This window comes from Oncorhynchus masou, chromosome 15 (genome assembly GCF_036934945.1).
Source record: "Oncorhynchus masou masou isolate Uvic2021 chromosome 15, UVic_Omas_1.1, whole genome shotgun sequence".
Taxonomy (NCBI): Eukaryota; Metazoa; Chordata; class Actinopteri; order Salmoniformes; family Salmonidae; genus Oncorhynchus; species Oncorhynchus masou.
In genome coordinates, this window is record NC_088226.1 from 1,196,029 (window position 1) to 1,215,586 (window position 19,558).

At 45.7% G+C, this 19,558-nt stretch overlaps 1 protein-coding gene across 1 annotated transcript in view; it reads left to right on the top strand.

The window, feature by feature from the left end:
• LOC135555282 (potassium channel subfamily T member 2-like) overlaps window positions 1–19,558 on the top strand; it is an 89,278-nt gene that overhangs the window by 27,562 nt on the left and 42,158 nt on the right. The window contains exons 3-11 of the mRNA XM_064987605.1: window positions 1,572–1,651; window positions 2,132–2,234; window positions 6,061–6,117; window positions 8,349–8,397; window positions 8,817–8,876; window positions 12,573–12,647; window positions 12,956–13,039; window positions 13,524–13,618; window positions 14,497–14,677. Of these exons, the coding sequence (XP_064843677.1) occupies window positions 1,572–1,651; window positions 2,132–2,234; window positions 6,061–6,117; window positions 8,349–8,397; window positions 8,817–8,876; window positions 12,573–12,647; window positions 12,956–13,039; window positions 13,524–13,618; window positions 14,497–14,677 (784 nt within the window). The remainder of the gene's footprint in view (window positions 1–1,571; window positions 1,652–2,131; window positions 2,235–6,060; window positions 6,118–8,348; window positions 8,398–8,816; window positions 8,877–12,572; window positions 12,648–12,955; window positions 13,040–13,523; window positions 13,619–14,496; window positions 14,678–19,558) is intronic.

Consider the following 19,558-nt stretch of genomic DNA (forward strand, 5'->3'; position numbering starts at 1 on the left):
AGATGTTAATGAAGGGTAGAGCCTACATTTACATTTACATTTAAGTCATTTAGCAGACGCTCTTATCCAGAGCGACTTACAAATTGGTGAATTCACCTTCTGACATCAGTGGAACAGCCACTTTACAATAGTGCATCTAAATCATTTAAGGGGGGGGGGTGAGAAGGATTGCTTTACAGTAAATATGTTATTGGACATGGGCAAGTGCATTGTGTAAAGTTTTCTCACTGCATTCGGTTGCAAATACGTTTCTTACCCAATGGTGCATTTTACTCTCCTTGGTGTTTTTTAGCATTTTATCCAGCATGTTCATGTATACAAAGAGTTGGCTGACAGATCTGCAGTGTGTGTGTGCAAACGCGCGTGTCTGAGAGATATATCGACAGAGAGAAAGATGCTCCATCACCATAGCAACAAAGAGCAACATTTCCCATGTGCTAAGAGTGTATGGTTGCTAACGGTGTGTGTGTGTGTGTGTGTGTGTGTGTGTGTGTGTGTGTGTGTGTGTGTGTGTGTGTGTGTGTGTGTGTGTGTGTGTGTGTGTGTGTGTGTGTGTGTGTGTGTGTGTTTGTGACTGACTGACTGAGGGACCACTATGTGGGGTCCTGGTTTTCATCTACAGTATTAAAACCCTGTGAAGACCCCCACCAGTAAGGAGATTAGATTGTGACCTTTCAGTTTCATCTGTGTACATGAGGCAGAGCACCTGTGTGTGCTGGGCCTCTGTTTTCATCCTGTGTCTGGGTCATCCAGCGCTGCCTTCCTCTACGCCACTTTCTGTAGGATGAAAGAACAGGAGAAGTGGCCAATCTCTCATGAGGGGGTCTACCAGGAAATGAGATTTCTTGATGACAGTGTGTATGTGTGAGTACATGCTGGACTGCATGCGTGCGCTTTTTTGTGTTTGTGTTCATATGTAGGTATCCATGGAGTGCACTCACTACTCCTGTCTTTGTTTTGCATGTTATCCCATGTGACTGAGTTCCTTCCTGTATGTGTCCATATACCGATATAGGATCTTAATGACATATGGAGGTGTGTATTTCAGGCGTTGGCTGTGTGTGTACTATGTGGTCTGTCTGGCAGTAGGGACTGGGGGGGGTGAGGGAGGAGAGAGCAGTAATTATGGACTCTTCATATTCAGCAGAACAGAGGGAAGTCATTTGTTGCTCTATATTTAATCAGCAGAGATAACGAGGCTGACTGCCGCTGCCATGGCAGGCTGACTGACTGGGGAAGACACACAGCGACATCATTTCCTCCCGTCTTTAATATAACCTAACCACACTGTTATTTATTTCCCAACGTATTGCTGCTGTTCCTATAACCATTATCACCTCTCTCTATGTCTCTCTCTCTCTCCACCTCTATTCTCTCACTCCACTCTCCTCTTTTCATTCTCGCTCTCTGTTGTCTCATTTCTTTCCTTTTATTTTCCCATATATATCTACCTTTCCCTCAATCTCCACTACTCCCACTCCCTTTACTTTGGTATTCACCTGTTACCCATCTTCCTCTTCACTGGTCATTCTCCATCCATCCCTCCCTCTCTCCATCCCTCCCTCTCTCAGGGTGCAGGTAGAATTCTATGTGAATGAAAACACTTTCAAGGAGCGCCTCAAGCTGTTCTTCATCAAAAACCAAAGATCCAGTGAGTTGTCAATGTTCAGACAGGGAGTTCCTACTTATTGTCTGATAGGCTGGCTGTCATTACATAATCCTTTCTGTTTGGGTGTTCCTTCACATGATTGGTTGCTTCGTTAAGTGCTCTGTCGGTGGTTTTCCCTGAGTGGTTTTGACTGTGTGTGACGTGTTGTCCTTTTGCTCTAGGTATATTCCTGTATGTCTATATGTTCTGTATGTCCTATCAATGTCCTCTGTGTCCCATTCATTTTCTCAATAACCAAATGGCTGTGTTTACACTGGCAGCCCAGTTCTGATCTTTTACCCAATTATTGACAAAAGATCTGATCGGATTGTTCAAAAGACCAATTAGTGGCAAAAGATCAGAATTGGGCTGCCTGTGTAAACACAGCCATTGATTGATGATAATGTATTATGTTTAATTGATTAATTCATTGACTTTATTGATTAAGTTCTTGACTTGCTGTGGTTGGTTTATGTGCTGCAGGTCTGAGGGTGAGGCTGTTCAACTTCTCTCTGAAAGTATTGAGCTGTCTCCTCTACATGGTCAGAGTCCTACTGGACGACCCACAGGAGGAGAGACAGGACTGGTGAGGAAGGGGGGGGGTAAATAAGAGTGGCTTTAGTATTGGAGAGGGAGTAGGAAGTATTGGTGGAGAGGGAGTAGGGAGTATTGGTGGAGAGGGAGTGAGGAGTTTCAGTGGAGAGGGGGTGAAGAGTATCAGTGGAGAGGGAGTGAGGAGTATCAGTGGAGAGGGAGTGAGGAGTATCAGTGGAGATGGAGTGAGGAGTATCAGTGGAGAGGGGGTGAGGAGCATTGGAGGAGAGGGAGTGAAGAGTATCAGTGGAGAGTGAGTGAGGAGTATCAGTGGAGAAGGGGTGAGGAGTATCAGTGGAGAGGGAGTGAGGAATATTGGTGGAGAGTGAGTGAAGTGTATCAGTGGAGAGGGAGTGAGGAATATTGGTGGAGAGTGAGTGAAGAGTATCAGTGGAGAGGGAGTGAAGAGTATGACTGGAGAGGGAGTGAGGAGTATCAGTGGAGAGGGAGTGAGGAGTATCAGTGGAGATGGAGTGAGGAGTATCAGTGGAGAGGGGGTGAGGAATATTGGTGGAGAGTGAGTGAAGAGTATCAGTGGAGCGGGAGTGAGGAGCATTGGTGGAGAGGGAGTGAGGAGTATCAGTGGAGCGGGAGTGAGGAGTATTGGTGGAGAGTGAGTGAAGAGTATCAGTGGAGAGGGGGTGAGGAATATTGGTGGAGAGTGAGTGAAGAGTATCAGTGGAGAGGGAGTGAGGAATATTGGTGGAGAGTGAGTGAGGAATATTGGTGGAGAGTGAGTGAAGAGTATCAGTGGAGAGTGAGTGAAGAGTATCAGTGGAGCGGGAGTGAGGAGTATTGGTGGAGAGTGAGTGAAGAGTATCAGTGGAGAGGGGGTGAAGAGTATGACTGGAGAGTGAGTGAAGCGTACCAGTGGAGAGGTAGTGAGGATTATCAGTGGAGAGGGAGTGAGGAGTATTGGTGGAGAGGGAGTGAGGAGTATCAGTGGAGCGGGAGTGAGGAGCATTGGTGGAGAGGGAGTGAGGAGTATCAGTGGAGCGGGAGTGAGGAGTATTGGTGGAGAGTGAGTGAAGAGTATCAGTGGAGAGGGGGTGAGGAATATTGGTGGAGAGTGAGTGAAGAGTATCAGTGGAGAGGGGGTGAGGAGTATTGGTGGAGAGTGAGTGAAGAGTACCAGTGGAGAGGTAGTGAGGGGTATCAGTGGAGAGGGAGTTATGACTATTGGTGGAGAGGGAGTTAGGAGTATTGGTGGAGAGTGAGTTAGGAGTATTGGTGGAGAGGGAGTGAGGAGTATTGGTGGAGAGGGAGTTAGAAATATTGGTGGAGAGGGAGTGAGGAGTATCAGTGGAGAGGGAGTTATGACTATTGGTGGAGAGGGAGTTAGGAGTATTGGTGGAAAGGGAGTGAGGAGTATCAGTGGAGAGGGTGTGAGGAGTATTGGTGGAGAGGGAGGTAGGAGTATTGGTGGAGAGGGAGTGAGGAGTATCGGTGGAGAGGGAGTTATGACTATTGGTGGAGAGGGAGTGAGGAGTATTGGTGGAAAGGACGTGAGGAGTATTGGTGGAGAGTGAGTGAAGAGTACCAGTGGAGAGGTAGTGAGGGGTATCAGTGGAGATGGAGTTATGACTATTGGTGGAGAGGGAGTTAGGAGTATTGGTGGAGAGGGAGTTAGAAATATTGGTGGAGAGGGAGTGAGGAGTATCAGTGGAGAGGGAGTTATGACTATTGGTGGAGAGGGAGTTAGGAGTATTGGTGGAAAGGACGTGAGGAGTATTGGTGGAGAGTGGTCAGTCAGTACTTACTATGGAGCAAGAGGGATAGGTAAAGACGAGATGTAAGGTTAGGTTTAAGGTAGTTTCGCTTGGCCAGGGGCTGGGAGATAGAGACCAGATGTAGGGAGGGACAGTGGAAAGGGAAAGAGTAGGGGATAGAGAAATGGGTAATGTTGAGAACACCAGCATTACAATTCTGGAGGAAACAGAGAGAGAGAAATTTGAGGTCATATAGGATGGGGTTGAGGAACACAGGAAGCTAAAACTCTTTGAATGTCCAAACATGACACGTTTCAGTCCTCTTGTTATGCATGTTTCCCCTGTAGTCTGGACTGTTCCATACATGACACGTTTCAGTCCTCTTGTTATGCATGTTTCCCCCTGTAGTCTGGACTGTTCCAAACATGACACGTTTCAGTCCTCTTGTTATGCATGTTTCCCCTGTAGTCTGGACTGTTCCAAACATGACACGTTTCAGTCCTCTTGTTATGCATGTTTCCCCTGTAGTCTGGACTGTTCCAAACATGATACGTTTCAGTCCTCTTGTTACGTTTCAGTCCTCTTGTTATGCATGTTTCCCCTGTAGTCTGGACTGTTCCAAACATGACACGTTTCAGTCCTCTTGTTATGCATGTTTCCCCTGTAGTCTGGACTGTTCCAAACATGACACGTTTCAGTCCTCTTGTTATGCATGTTTCCCCTGTAGTCTGGACTGTTCCAAACATGACACTTGTTTCAGTCCTCTTGTTATGCATGTTTCCCCTGTAGTCTGGACTGTTCCAAACATGACACGTTTCAGTCCTCTTGTTATGCATGTTTCCCCTGTAGTCTGGACTGTTCCAAACATGACACAGTTTCAGTCCTCTTGTTATGCATGTTTCCCCTGTAGTCTGGACTGTTCCAAACATGACACGTTTCAGTCCTCTTGTTATGCATGTTTCCCCTGTAGTCTGGACTGTTCCAAACATGACACGTTTCCTCAGTCCTCTTGTTGGATGTTCCAAACATGTTTCCCCTTGTATGTTTCCCCTGTCTGGACTGTTCCAAACATGACACGTTTCAGTCCTCTTGTTATGCATGTTTCCCCTGTAGTCTGGACTGTTCCAAACATGACACGTTTCAGTCCTCTTGTTATGCATGTTTCCCCTGTAGTCTGGACTGTTCCAAACATGACACGTTTCAGTCCTCTTGTTATGCATGTTTCCCCCTGTAGTCTGGACTGTTCCAAACATGACACGTTTCAGTCCTCTTGTTATGCATGTTTCCCCTGTAGTCTGGACTGTTCCAAACATGACACGTTTCAGTCCTCTTGTTATGCATGTTTCCCCTGTAGTCTGGACTGTTCCAAACATGACACGTTTCAGTCCTCTTGTTATGCATGTTTCCCCTGTAGTCTGGACTGTTCCAAACATGACACGTTTCAGTCCTCTTGTTATGCATGTTTCCCCTGTAGTCTGGACTGTTCCAAACATGACACGTTTCAGTCCTCTTGTTATGCATGTTTCCCCTGTAGTCTGGACTGTTCCAAACATGACACGTCTGTTATGCATGTTTCTGTTCCAAACATGACACGTTTCAGTCCTCTTGTTATGCATGTTTCCCCTGTAGTCTGGACTGTTCCAAACATGACACGTTTCAGTCCTCTTGTTATGCATGTTTCCCCTGTAGTCTGGACTGTTCCAAACATGACACGTTTCAGTCCTCTTGTTATGCATGTTTCCCCTGTAGTCTGGACTGTTCCAAACATGACACGTTTCAGTCCTCTTGTTATGCATGTTTCCCCTGTAGTCTGGACTGTTCCAAACATGACACGTTTCAGTCCTCTTGTTATGCATGTTTCCCCTGTAGTCTGGACTGTTCCAAACATGACACGTTTCAGTCCTCTTGTTATGCATGTTTCCCCTGTAGTCTGGACTGTTCCAAACATGACACGTTTCAGTCCTCTTGTTATGCATGTTTCCCCTGTAGTCTGAACTGTTCCAAACATGACACGTTTCAGTCCTCTTGTTATGCATGTTTCCCCTGTAGTCTGGACTGTTCCAAACATGACACGTTTCAGTCCTCTTGTTATGCATGTTTCCCCTGTAGTCTGGACTGTTCCAAACAGAATGCATCGGTCCACCCCAGCAGGACCCAGTTTGACTGGTAAGTTTACATGTTTATGTCCCATTCATCTTTAATGAGGAGCCAAGACTGGTCTGGGAGTCTAATACAGAGAGAGAGATGTTCATCTTGTGTCCACCACAGAGCACTGTAATGAGACCATGTACAACAGACAGTTAATGATACTGTGAGTAATAGAGAGGTTGGAGATGTAGACATGGTACATTATGCAGGTTGACGTTTATTGTCATGACTCTTGCCCTGGAGGCAGAACTGAGCGATTTCCGCTTGATGGGTCAACTGCATAGAAAGAATTGACTATATTCTAAAAATGTATGACAACAAAAATGTGCTTTTTGGTCTTAATTTAAAGTTATGGTTAGGCATTAGGGTTAGCAGTGTGGTTAAGTTTAGGGTTAGGTTTTGATGCCTGTGGCTGTGCCAGCTAGTGACCATTCTGCCTCCAGGGCAAGAATCATGACAATAAATGCCAACCTGCAAACATTACATTATTGCAGTAGCACATTAGTTTGTCACAATGTTACCTGTATGGTTTTCATGCCAACATAATATGTACTGTATGTAGTGTCCATATAACCTAATTAGCAGCTGTTGTCTGTAAACCAATCAAAGACTGATACATGAAATGTCTTGGGGCTGCTGTGAGTGTGTGCAAACAGAAACTATTTGAGTTAGGAGTCTTGGGACTGATGATTTACACTTAAAAGTGAACTTAGTTTGCCCTCATCCAAAATATACTTACTAGGAGTGGAATGTCCAGTGGTGTGGACTGAGATTCAAAGGCACGAGTGAGTGAGTGAGTGAGTGAGTGAGTGAGTGAGTGAGTGAGTGAGTGAGTGAGCGAGAGAGAGAGTAAATGACCAACAAACAGACCATCCAACTGACTGAGTATGTCCCAGATGTGACTGGGTCCTTGGGCTCTGCCTCCAGTCCTACTCAGGGACATATTTATTTATTTGGCAGCTGGTGACACTGTGTAAACTCTGGCTATAAATGAATAAGGAGAATGACAGAGTGTGCTTAATAAAGACTTTGGCTGTCCGTTGCTCCAGGCAGCACACTAAGAGGACACAAACACACACTCCAGGCAGCACACTAAGAGGACACAAACACACACTCCAGGCAGCACACTAAGAGGACACAAACACACACTCCAGGCAGCACACTAAGTGGACACAAACACACACTCCAGGCAGCACACTAAGAGGACACAAACACACACTCCAGGCAGCACACTAAGGGGACACAAACACACATTCCAGGCAGCACACTAAGAGGACACAAACACACACTCCAGGCAGCACACTAAGAGGACACAAGCACACACTCCAGGCAGCACACTAAGAGGACACAAACACACACTCCAGGCAGCACACTAAGAGGACACAAACACACACTCCAGGCAGCACACTAAGTGGACACAAACACACACTCCAGGCAGCACACTAAGAGGACACAAACACACACTCCAGGCAGCACACTAAGAGGACACAAACACACACTCCAGGCAGCACACTAAGAGGACACAAACACACACTCCAGGCAGCACACTAAGAGGACACAAACACACACTCCAGGCAGCACACTAAGAGGACACAAACACACACTCCAGGCAGCACACTAAGAGGACACAAACACACACTCCAGGCAGCACACTAAGAGGACACAAACACACACTCCAGGCAGCACACTAAGAGGACACAAACACACATTCCAGGCAGCACACTAAGAGGACACAAACACACACTCCAGGCAGCACACTAAGAGGACACAAACACACACTCCAGGCAGCACACTAAGAGGACACAAACACACACTCCAGGCAGCACACTAAGAGGACACAAACACACACTCCAGGCAGCACACTAAGAGGACACAAACACACACTCCAGGCAGCAGAGTCAGAAGGCAGCAATGATAAGCCCCGAGAGGCCTCAGGATAGAGCCTCTTTCTCACAACAAAGCTGCAAATCTGCATTCATGTTATCTGCGAACATTGATTGTGATGCTTTTTCCCAGAGGAAGTCTAATGGCAGCTGTAGTTCAGAACCACTCGCTTGTGAACAACATAATTACAAGAGGCGTTATGTAGTTGGATTGATCATATTTGAAAGGGAGTCCTTTTAATATTTACCCCTGTTACATCTCCTTTTTTCTTTTCTTCTCCCTCTTCCTGTCCTTTTTCCTCTCCCTCCTTTCCTCTCCTTCCTCTGTGTCATGTATAATGTGCTCTCTTTGTTCTATGTCTGCAGGTCTCTTATTATCTGGGTGAATAGGCCTCTGCCTCTGTGGGCTCTACAGGTCAGACACAATGTTGAACTGTCATATAAACAAGGCTGTCTGCACACACACGCAAGCACACACACGCACCCCCCACACACACACACACACGCACACACACACACACACACACACACACACACGCACGCACACACACACACACACACACACACACGCACGCACACACGCACACGCACCCCCCACACACACACACACACACACACACACACACACACACACACACACACACACACACACACACACACACACTCCCTCTCTCTCTGGTTTATTGCTTCACTTTAACTTCTTATTGATGGAGTTCAATCATCAAAATGATGATTCCACCTACTTTCTGTCTCTCTCACTCTCTATTGCTGTTACTACTCTAATCTTTCTCTCTCTCTTTCTTTCTCTCTCTCTCTCCTTTCATCTCTCTCCAGGTGCTTGTAGCTTTCATCAGCTTTTTCGAGACCATGTTGCTTGTGTACCTCAGCTACAAGGTCAGTACACTGTAAATCTGTTCCCTGTAAATGTACAGAATTATACTGGAACCAGAGTTGCCAACTTAATATTGTAATTTTGCTGTAATATATTTTACAGTACTATTTCAATTACTGTAAAACAGATTACAGCATCCCAAAATTACAGTATTGTGCTGGTATCTCTGGTGCCAGGTCAATTCTGTAAATTTACAGTGAAATTCTCACTGAAAACTAAATGTAAGGAAAACTTAATTTGTACGTAAAATAAATATATTTAAATTGGTAACAATATTAACAATAAATTACATAAATAATTGACTATAGAAGTAACAACAGTTGACACATATAAGTTAAGTTAAGTTAACCAATTAAGAGCAACACTACAACACTAATTTAAAAACAATATTGTTTGCCTGTGTGTGGGGCGTGTGGGGAGACAGAGACTAAGAGAGAGAGGAAGTTCAAATTGGGATTGGGTACAATCCTAGACCTATGATCAGGGGCAACTCTATTCGGGGTAAGGGTGTTCAGAGGCGGTGAAACACACAACGGGACAGTATGTACAGTAGAGCATCCAGGAGAGAGAAGTCAGCGCAGAATCAAGTGTTCATCATGGGGCTCCGTAACAATCCTCCTCAGTTCTGATTTGTCAGCTCTTCTCACCCTTAGGACAAGCATAGAACAATACATAATAGAATGAGAGACAGAGAGACAGAGAGCACCAGGGATGTTACCCTGAGGGTTAAAAGATAGGTGACAAGGGACATATCAAGCTGGTGTTGTGTGTGCGTGTACTTACCTCACTAGAGGTCATTCAAACTGAGAGCCCAGTGAACCCAATCACACAGGGTTGTGACATCTGAGAACACTGTGTCCCTGTGTTGTTGCCGTTCATGCTCTCCCCATTGAGTAGCCTGTATCAAGGTGACATCTAGATGGCTACCAATATGAGTTATTTATTGTGTAGGCTGCTGTCCCACTTGAAATATAATCCTGGGGCGGAAAAAATTGGCCACTTTACTAGCTACCGCCGGCAACACTGTGTTCCAGCTGCTCAGTGGCAAGCACCTTAGGTCGGCAAACACCTCGATACAATACAGGTGCAGTGCTCATTCAAATCTGCTTTGGTGGCTCACGACTGGTGTAACGGCCCACGACGTGGTTTATGTGTCAGATTCAGCCTGTCAATCAGGAAAAATAAACGCTGCGAAGGTAATAATATGGGTAATATCTTTTGAACTGCTAGAAACAAACCATTATCTCTGTAGTAGTGGTGAAAACACAACAGTCACTAATCTGTGCTCAGTTTATTCTCTATGGCACTCAGAGGCTGCGGTGTACCTAAAAGCTTATAATCACAACAGTTATTATCTGGGTTGTGTCAACTTGAGCTAGCTAACTAGATAGATAGATAGATAGATAGATAGATAGATAGATAGATAGATAGATAATAGCAAACGTTAGCTAGCTAGCTAGGTTAGCTAAGAAAATTGCCGTAATTCAACATTAGCCAGCAAGAGAAATAGTTATAAACAAGTCAAGGTACCTACCCAGAAGCTGCTGAAAATATTCTTCCACTTCACAGCCACTTCAAGAAGATATTTAGTCATGTGTCTCACCCGACAGGTTGGCGCCTGAAACGGACCATTTGAATCTACAGTAGGCATAAGCTATTACTGTAAAAAAATACAATATGTTAGAGTCATTTTTACAGGAAGCTTCCAATTACAGTCAATAACAGTATTTTTGACCTGTTCACCGGATGTTCTACCTTGTCCCGGACCTGCTACTTTGGACCCCCTCTCTACCGCACCTGCTGTCTCTAACTCTGAATGATCAGCTATGACAAGCCAACTGGCATTTACTCCTGAGGTGCTGACCTGCACCCTCTACACACCACTCTGATTATTATTATTTAACCCTGCTGGTCATCTATGAGCATTTGAACATCTTGACCATGTACTGTTATAATCTCCACCCGGCACAGCCAGAAGAGGACTGGCCAGCCCTCATAGCCTGGTTCCTCTCTAGGTTTCTTCCCTAGCCACTGTGCTTCTACATATGCATTTCCTGCTGTTTGGGGTTTTAGACTAGGTTTCTGTATAGCACTTTGTGACATTGGCTGATGTAAAAAGGGCTTTGTAAATAAACTTGATTGATTGATTGATTCTTTTTCAGCATTTTACCATAATGCAGTGCTATCTACTGCATTAATGCTGTAAAACACATGTACTGTATTTGACTGGGAGTTGTACAGTGTTTTAGTGTTGAGATTACAGAAATGGATTCCCTTCACAGACACTGCTGGAGATGGATAGCTATTTTGGTGCCCCACAAAACAACAAGCCTCAGTCTGTGTATGTCTATGGAGATACATGTGACATGTCCTGGGGGAATGTACTTTACATCTCATCATTTGATCCTCTGATATACAGTCTAGATGAAGCATATATCTGAGCAGGGCCGTCTCCAGGCATAAGTGTTGCTTAAGGCCCCCGGTACCCACATTTGTTTTGGGGGGGTGGGACTCAGTCGGGGTCTCAAATTACTGTTGAGAGTTAGAATAGTAGAATAACCAAGGTTCACTTTCGAAAAGTGGTTGTGCATCAGCAGTTTTTCTCTTGTTATGTCAGTCACTGACTGTCACTCAATTCACCCGGTCAGCTAACGATTGTTAGACTGGTAAGTTAGTCTAGCCAGCTATCTAAACTTGAAGCATAATCATGGCTGAATACCGACCAAGCATGCAGGGCATGTGCCCAGTGGCCCTGACCTCCAAGAGGCCCCCATTGATTTCCTTGAGCACTTTCACTCAGATATCATTAACATGTGTAGAATTACATGAAATGTGTTATAAAAATGGTTAAACGTCTCTCCACTCCATGGCAAAATATGTAGAATTGTAGAAAGCTTGCTTTAAAACTGCACCATTTTATCTACTTCCCCTGTCAAAATGTGTTTAATTGTAGGAAATTAACTTTAAAATTTAAATTCAAGAGGGGGGGCTGTCAAGAGGGAGGCCACTAAAATGAATGGTTTGGGGGGGGGCAACCAAATCGCGCTTAGGACCCCCAAAAGCTCGGGTCGACCCTTTATTTGAGGAGCCTCAACAGGCTCTCCCTATTGAATGATGCATGAGAGTGACTGGGATAAAGGAACCCCCCCCCAGCCCAGAGAGGCAGCGTGTGATCTGATCCCTTTCCATGGAGGGTTACCCAGCATCCCTGCTCTTTGATGTACGTAGCAAACTAGCGGTATGTCTATTGGTCTGTGGAGCTGTCACACCATGGCTCACACTGCCTAGCCTGCTACAGTGTCAGTCAGGGGGCCAGGAGGAGGTGGAGGCTTTAATGCTTAAACCTCATCGATATCTCTGTGGACATACACAAGGCCTGGCTCTGGCTGTCCACCCACACAAACCAGGTCTCCGGTTAGCTATAAGCAAGCTGTGGCTGAACACATAAAAAAGCGACATTATATTTGACATCTTAATTGTACAAGAAGTTTACAGACTAAAACCTGAGTAATGCCTCCTTTTTAAGTGGAAGTGAACAGGTAGCAAAGGAGGGTCACCCTTGTCTGTGTCCGTGTTCAACAGGGTAAACGTGGCCATCTCATTCACAAATCCAGTCAAAGGAACACTTTATCTGGTCATCCCCGAAGTTGCCATGACAATGGAGTTTCTCTGACCTCCGTGTGTTGTTGTGTTTCCAGGGCAACATTTGGGAGCAAGTGTTGCGTGTTCCCTTCATCCTGGAGATGATCAGCGCTGTTCCCTTTGTGATCACTGTGAGTCCAATCAAACGCATGCACAAAACATTATGCCTCGTGAGCAATTTGTTCTTTGATCCCGTTGTACAGTAGTTTCAACCCTGTACAGGGAATACATTTCACACAATATATAGGATGTTGCATGCCTGTGCTCAGTAAGATACCCTACCCTATGTTGTTGCTGCAAATGCTCCTTCCCCCACTGGCTATTTTTCCCTTCAATATCTCACCAAACTTACAAAAGATAAGGACCTTTGATGAGGCATGATGATGAATAATGCCGTTAGCACTCACCAAAACACAGACTAAATCTCTTTCTCCTTCAGGTGATTTTGCCCTCCCTCAGAAATCTGTTCATCCCTGTGTTTCTCAACTGCTGGCTGGCCAAACATGCCTTGGAGAACATGATAGTGAGAAAATACATATTTATTGCTCAGTTTATGTCACTCCGTCTCTCCATCTCACAACTGTTCTCTCAGGTGTCTTTTTATCTCACCTCTTCCACTGTTTCTTTCAGATGACATCTCTGCACCTCTTAAAAACAACTGTTCTCTCTTTCTCTTTATACCACAAGTTTTGACTCCCACTCATTCTTACAGATGTAAGTGCATGTATTCTCTATTATTTTCTTGTATTATACACATCATATTCCTTTTGTCCTTGTCCCTCAATTATCTTTGTTGTCTTCTCTGTTTTACGAAGATGCAGTGGCTTTACACTTATCCTCCCCACTTCACAACAGTATATTTTACTTATCGCCCTTCTCTCTCACTCTCTGCCCATGTTTCTCTCTCTCTCTTTCTCTCTCTCTCTCTCTTTCTGTGTCTCTCTCTCTCTCTCTCTCTCTCTCTCTCTCTCTGTGTGTCTCTGTCTCTCTCTCCTGCTGTGTTTCAGAATGATCTGCACCGGGCCATCCAGCGTACACACTCAGCTATGTTCAACCAGGTCCTCATCCTCATCTGCACCCTGGTCTGCCTCATGTTCACCTGGTGGGTCACCACAATCACTGCTAGCAATCACTAGGAGGAAGAGTTTTTTCCCCCCTCTACTTAAGCCCAATGGCAGGTATAGGAATGGTGTAGCAGTATTGAGTGGTTGGTAGAGGCTAGCTTGGAGTAATAGCCTAGGCTGATATAGCATAATATTAGGTCCTGGAGGTCTGAAAAGCTTCCTGTATGAGACTGGCTGACCTTATCACTACTGACAGCACAATGTTGACCCAACCGGCCCTTCAGCTCTGGGTAAACACACACTAGTCATATACACACTGTGCACAAACACTTTGCACACACACTGTCGACAGACGTGCATGCCCACACACACTACACACACACACACACACACACACACACACACACACACACACACACACACACACACACACACACACACACACACACACACACACACACACACACACACACACACACAGTAGTTCCCTCTGGTCTTCTCATGCTTACTTCCTCCTTAACATCTGTCCATCTCTCTCTCGTCCTGTTCCTCCCCTCCCCCTCTGTCTCCCCTCTCAACCCCCATCATAATTGGTTTTCTTCCTCTCCTAAATCTCTTCCCCTTCTACATCAACCTGTCTTCACCTCTCCATCACCTCCATCCTTTTCTTCTCTCTTCAACAACTCTCCTTCCTACTGTCCCTCTTCTCCCTCTTCCCCTCCACATCCCCCTCCTCCATCCACATCCTCCTCCTCAACCTCCTCTTCATCCTCTCCTTCATCCTCTCCTTCCTCCTCCACCACCACCTCCGTCCTCATCCTCTCCAACCTCCACCTCCTCCTCCACATCCTCCTCCTCCATCTCCACCTCCTTCTACACCTCTTCCTCCTCCTCCACCACCTCCACCTCTCCTCAGTATATGTGGGATCCAGCACCTAGAGCGAGCAGGAAACAACCTGACTCTGTTTGACTCGCTCTACTTCTGCGTGGTCACCTTCTCTACTGTGGGCTTCGGTGATGTCACGCCCCAGATATGGCCTTCTCAGCTGCTAGTGGTCATCATGATCTGTGTGGCGCTCATCGTGCTTCCCATACAGGTGAGGGGAAAATCCCAATGCTGTTGTTGTTGTTTTCATTGTACTTTTATGGATCATTTAGCTGGTGCTATTTTCCAGTATTTCTCCCTGATGTATTCCCCACACATACGGCTGAGGGGAGGATCCGACTGAACAATAATATTGTACATCAGATATTCCAATTATACAGAAGAGCATAGTGTCACTGTTTCAGTGAATCTGTCATTTCCTGCCCATAGTAGTATCCCTCTCCTCTCCCCATGTCCCATTACTATCATTTCAGTTGTGATAATAGGAACCTTTTATGTGTGGTTGTACGTGTGTGTGTGTGTGTGTGTGTGCGCGCGTGTGTGCGCGTGTGTGCGCGTGTGGTCTGAGCCGCTGTACTGTTGTGCTCTGGGAGGCATGTTTGAGCAGGACAGGAAATGGCACACAGAGCCATGTAGCCCTCTCACTCCCTCTCCCTGTCTTTCATCCATAAATACCCCCTGACATTTACTGGCTGCCCAACACCTCCTCACCCCCTCTGAGTTTGTGGGTTTCAGCTGTGTCTGCTGTCAGGGAGAGGAGAACCTCCAGTCTCCCTCCCTGCCATCCAGCCTGTCTGATGCATGGGGATGCCACAGAGCACATTAACATGCACTCAGTCTCCTGGTTCAAATATAAACAACTGTTTATCACTACTTACTACTGTCTGTCTATCACTACCTCAAACCACCTCTGTCTGTCTATGTACCTCAACCCACCTACTGTCTGCTATCACTACCTCAACCCACCTACTGTCTGTCTATCACTACCTCACCTACCTACTGTCTGTCTATCACTACCTCACCTTACCTACTGTCTGTCTATCACTACCCCACCTACTGTCTGTCTATCACTACGTCAACCTACCTGCTGTCTCTGTCTATCACTACCTCAACCAACCTACTGTCTATCTATCACTACCTCTCCCACCTACTGTCTGTCTATCACTACCTCACCTTACCTAACTGTCTGTCTATCACTACGTCAACCCACCTACTGTCTGTCTATCACTACGTCAACCTACCTACTGTCTGTCTATCACTACCTCAACCCACCTACTGTCTGTCTATCACTACCTCAACCCACCTACTGTCTGTCTATCACTACCTCACCCTACCTACTGTCTGTCTATCACTACCTCAACCCACCTACTGTCTGTCTATCACTACGTCAACCTACCTACTGTCTGTCTATCACTACCTCAACCCACCTACTGTCTGTCTATCACTACCTCAACCTACCTACTGTCTGTCTATCACTACGTCAACCCACCTACTGTCTGTCTATCACTACCTCAACTATCTATCACTACCTCAACCCACCTACTGTCTATCTATCACTACCTCAACCCACCTACTGTCTGTCTATCACTACCTCACCTTACCTACTGTCTGTCTATCACTACGTCAACCCACCTACTGTCTGTCTATCACTACGTCAACCTACCTACTGTCTGTCTATCACTACCTCAACCCACCTACTGTCTATCTATCACTACCTCAACCCACCTACTGTCTGTCTATCACTACCTCAACCCACCTACTGTCTGTCTATCACTACCTCACCCTACCTACTGTCTGTCTATCACTACCTCAACCTACCTACTGTCTATCTATCACTACCTCAACCCACCTACTGTCTGTCTATCACTACGTCAACCCACCTACTGTCTGTCTATCACTACCTCAACCCACCTACGGTCTGTCTATCACTACCTCAACCCACCTACTGTCTGTCTATCACTACCTCAACCCACCTACTGTCTGTCTATCACTACGTCAACCCACCTACTGTCTGTCTATCACTACCTCAACCTACCTGCGGTCTGTCTATCACTACCTCAACCCACCTACTGTCTATCTATCACTACCTCACCCTACCTACTGTCTATCTATCACTACCTCAACCCACCTACTGTCTGTCTATCACTACCTCAACCCACCTACTGTCTGTCTATCACTACCTCAACCCACCTACTGTCTGTCTATCACTACCTCAACCCACCTACTGTCTGTCTATCACACTACCTCAACCCACCTACTGTCTATCTATCACTACCTCAACCCACCTACTGTCTGTCTATCACTACCTCAAACCACCTACTGTCTGTCTATCTACCTCAACCCACCTACTGTCTTTCACTACCAACCTACCTACTGTCTGTCTATCACTACCTCAACCTACCTACTGTCTGTCTATCACTACCTCAACCACCTACGGTCTGTCTATCACTACCTCAACCCACCTACTGTCTGTCACTACCTTCAAAACCTACTCACTACCTCAAACCTACTGTCTTTCACCCTACCTACTGTCTTTCACTACCTCAACCCACCTACTGTCTATCTATCACTACCTCAACTACCTACTCTATCTATCACTACAACCCACCTACTTTCACTCTTTCAAGAGCTACCTCTGTCTATCACTACCTCAACCCACCTACTGTCTGTCTATCACTACCCACCTACACTACCTCAAACCACCTTTCCTACCTCAAACCATCTGTCTATCTACTACCTCACTAAACCACCTACTGGTCTTCTATCACTACCTCAACCCACCTACTGTCTTTCACTACCTCAACCCACCTACTGTCTTTCACTACCCAACCCACCTACTGTCTATCTATCACTACCTCAACCCATCTACTGTCTATCTATCACTACCTCAACACACCTACTGTCTTTCATCTACCTCAACCCACCTACTGTCTATCTACCTCAACCCACCTACCTCAACCTCACACCTACTGTCTTTCACTACCTCAACCCACCTACTGTCTTTCACTACCTCAAACCACCTACTGTCTTTCACTACCTCAACCCACCTATGGTCTACGGTCTGTCTATCTATCACTACCTCAACCCACCTACTGTCTATCACTACCTCAATCCTACACCTACTGTCTGTCATCTCACTACCTCAAACCACCTACTGTCTTTCACTCTATACTGTCTTTCACTACCTCAACCCACCTACTGTCTATCTATCACTACCTCAACACACCTACTGTCTTTCTATCAAACCACCTACCTACCTTTCAACCCAACCCACCTACTGTCTGTCTATCACTACTGTCAACCCACCTACTGTCTGTCTATCACTACCTCAACCCACCTACTGTCTGTCTATCACTACGTTTCAACCCAAACCACCTACCTATCTATCTACCTCAAACCACCTATGTCTATCACTACCTCAACCCACCTACGGTCTATCTATCACTACCTCAACCTACCTACTGTCTATCTATCACTACCTCAAACCACCTACTGTCTGTCACTATCACTACCTCAACCCACCTACTGTCTTTCACTACCTCAAACCACCTACTCTCTTTCACTACCACCTACTGTCTTATCACTACCTCAAACCATCTGCTGTCTATCTATCACTACCTCAACCCACCTACGGTCTGTCTATCTCTACCTCAACCCACCTACTGTTTTTCACTACCTCAACCCACCTACTGTTTTTCACTACCTCAACCCACCTACTGTTTTTCACTACCTCAACCCACCTACTGTCTTTTACTACCTCAACCCACCTACGGTCTATCTATCACTACCTCAAACCATCTACTGTCAATCTATCACTACCTCAAACCATCTACTGTCTATCACTAACTCAAACCATCTACTGTCAATATATCACTACCTCAAACCACCTACTGTCTATCACTACCTCAAACCATCTACTGTCAATCTATCACTACCTCAAACCATCTACTGTCTATCTATCACTACCTCAAACCATCTACTGTCTATCTATCACTACCTCAAACCACCTACTATCTATCACTACCTCAAACCACCCAGGGTCTATCTATCACTACCTCAACCCACCTACTGTCTTTCACTACCTCAAACCATCTACTGTCAATCTATCACTACCTCAAACCACCTACTGTCTTTCACTACCTCAACCCACCTACTGTCTTTCACTACCTCAACCCACCTACTGTCTTTCACTACCTCAACCCACCTACTGTCTTTCACTACCTCAAACCACCTACTGTCTTTCACTACCTCAAACCACCTACTGTCTTTCACTACCTCAACCCACCTACGGTCTATCTATCACTACCTCAAACCACCTACTGTCTTTCACTACCTCAACCCACATACTGTCTTTCACTACCTCAAACCACCTACTGTCTATCTATCACTACCTCAACCCACCTATGGTCTATCTATCACTACCTCAATCCACCTACGGTCTGTCTATCTCTACCTCAACCTACCTACTATCTATCACTACCTCAACCTACCTACTGTCTATCTATCACTACCTCAAACCACCTACTGTCTGTCACTATCACTACCTCAACCCACCTACTGTCTTTCACTACCTCAAACCACCTACTCTCTATCACTACCTCAAACCATCTGCTGTCTATCTATCACTACCTCAACCCACCTACTGTCTGTCTATCACTACGTCAACCCACCTACTGTCTGTCTATCACTACGTCAACCCACCTACTGTCTGTCTATCACTACGTCAACCCACCTACTGTCTGTCTATCACTACCTCAACCTACCTGCGGTCTATCTATCACTACCTCAACCTACCTACTGTCTATCTATCACTACCTCGAACCACCTACTGTCTGTCACTATCACTACCTCAACCCACCTACTGTCTTTCACTACCTCAAACCACCTACTCTCTATCACTACCTCAAACCATCTGCTGTCTATCTATCACTACCTCAACCCACCTACGGTCTGTCTATCTCTACCTCAACCCACCTACTGTTTTTCACTACCTCAACCCACCTACTGTTTTTCACTACCTCAACCCACCTACTGTCTTTTACTACCTCAACCCACCTACGGTCTATCTATCACTACCTCAAACCATCTACTG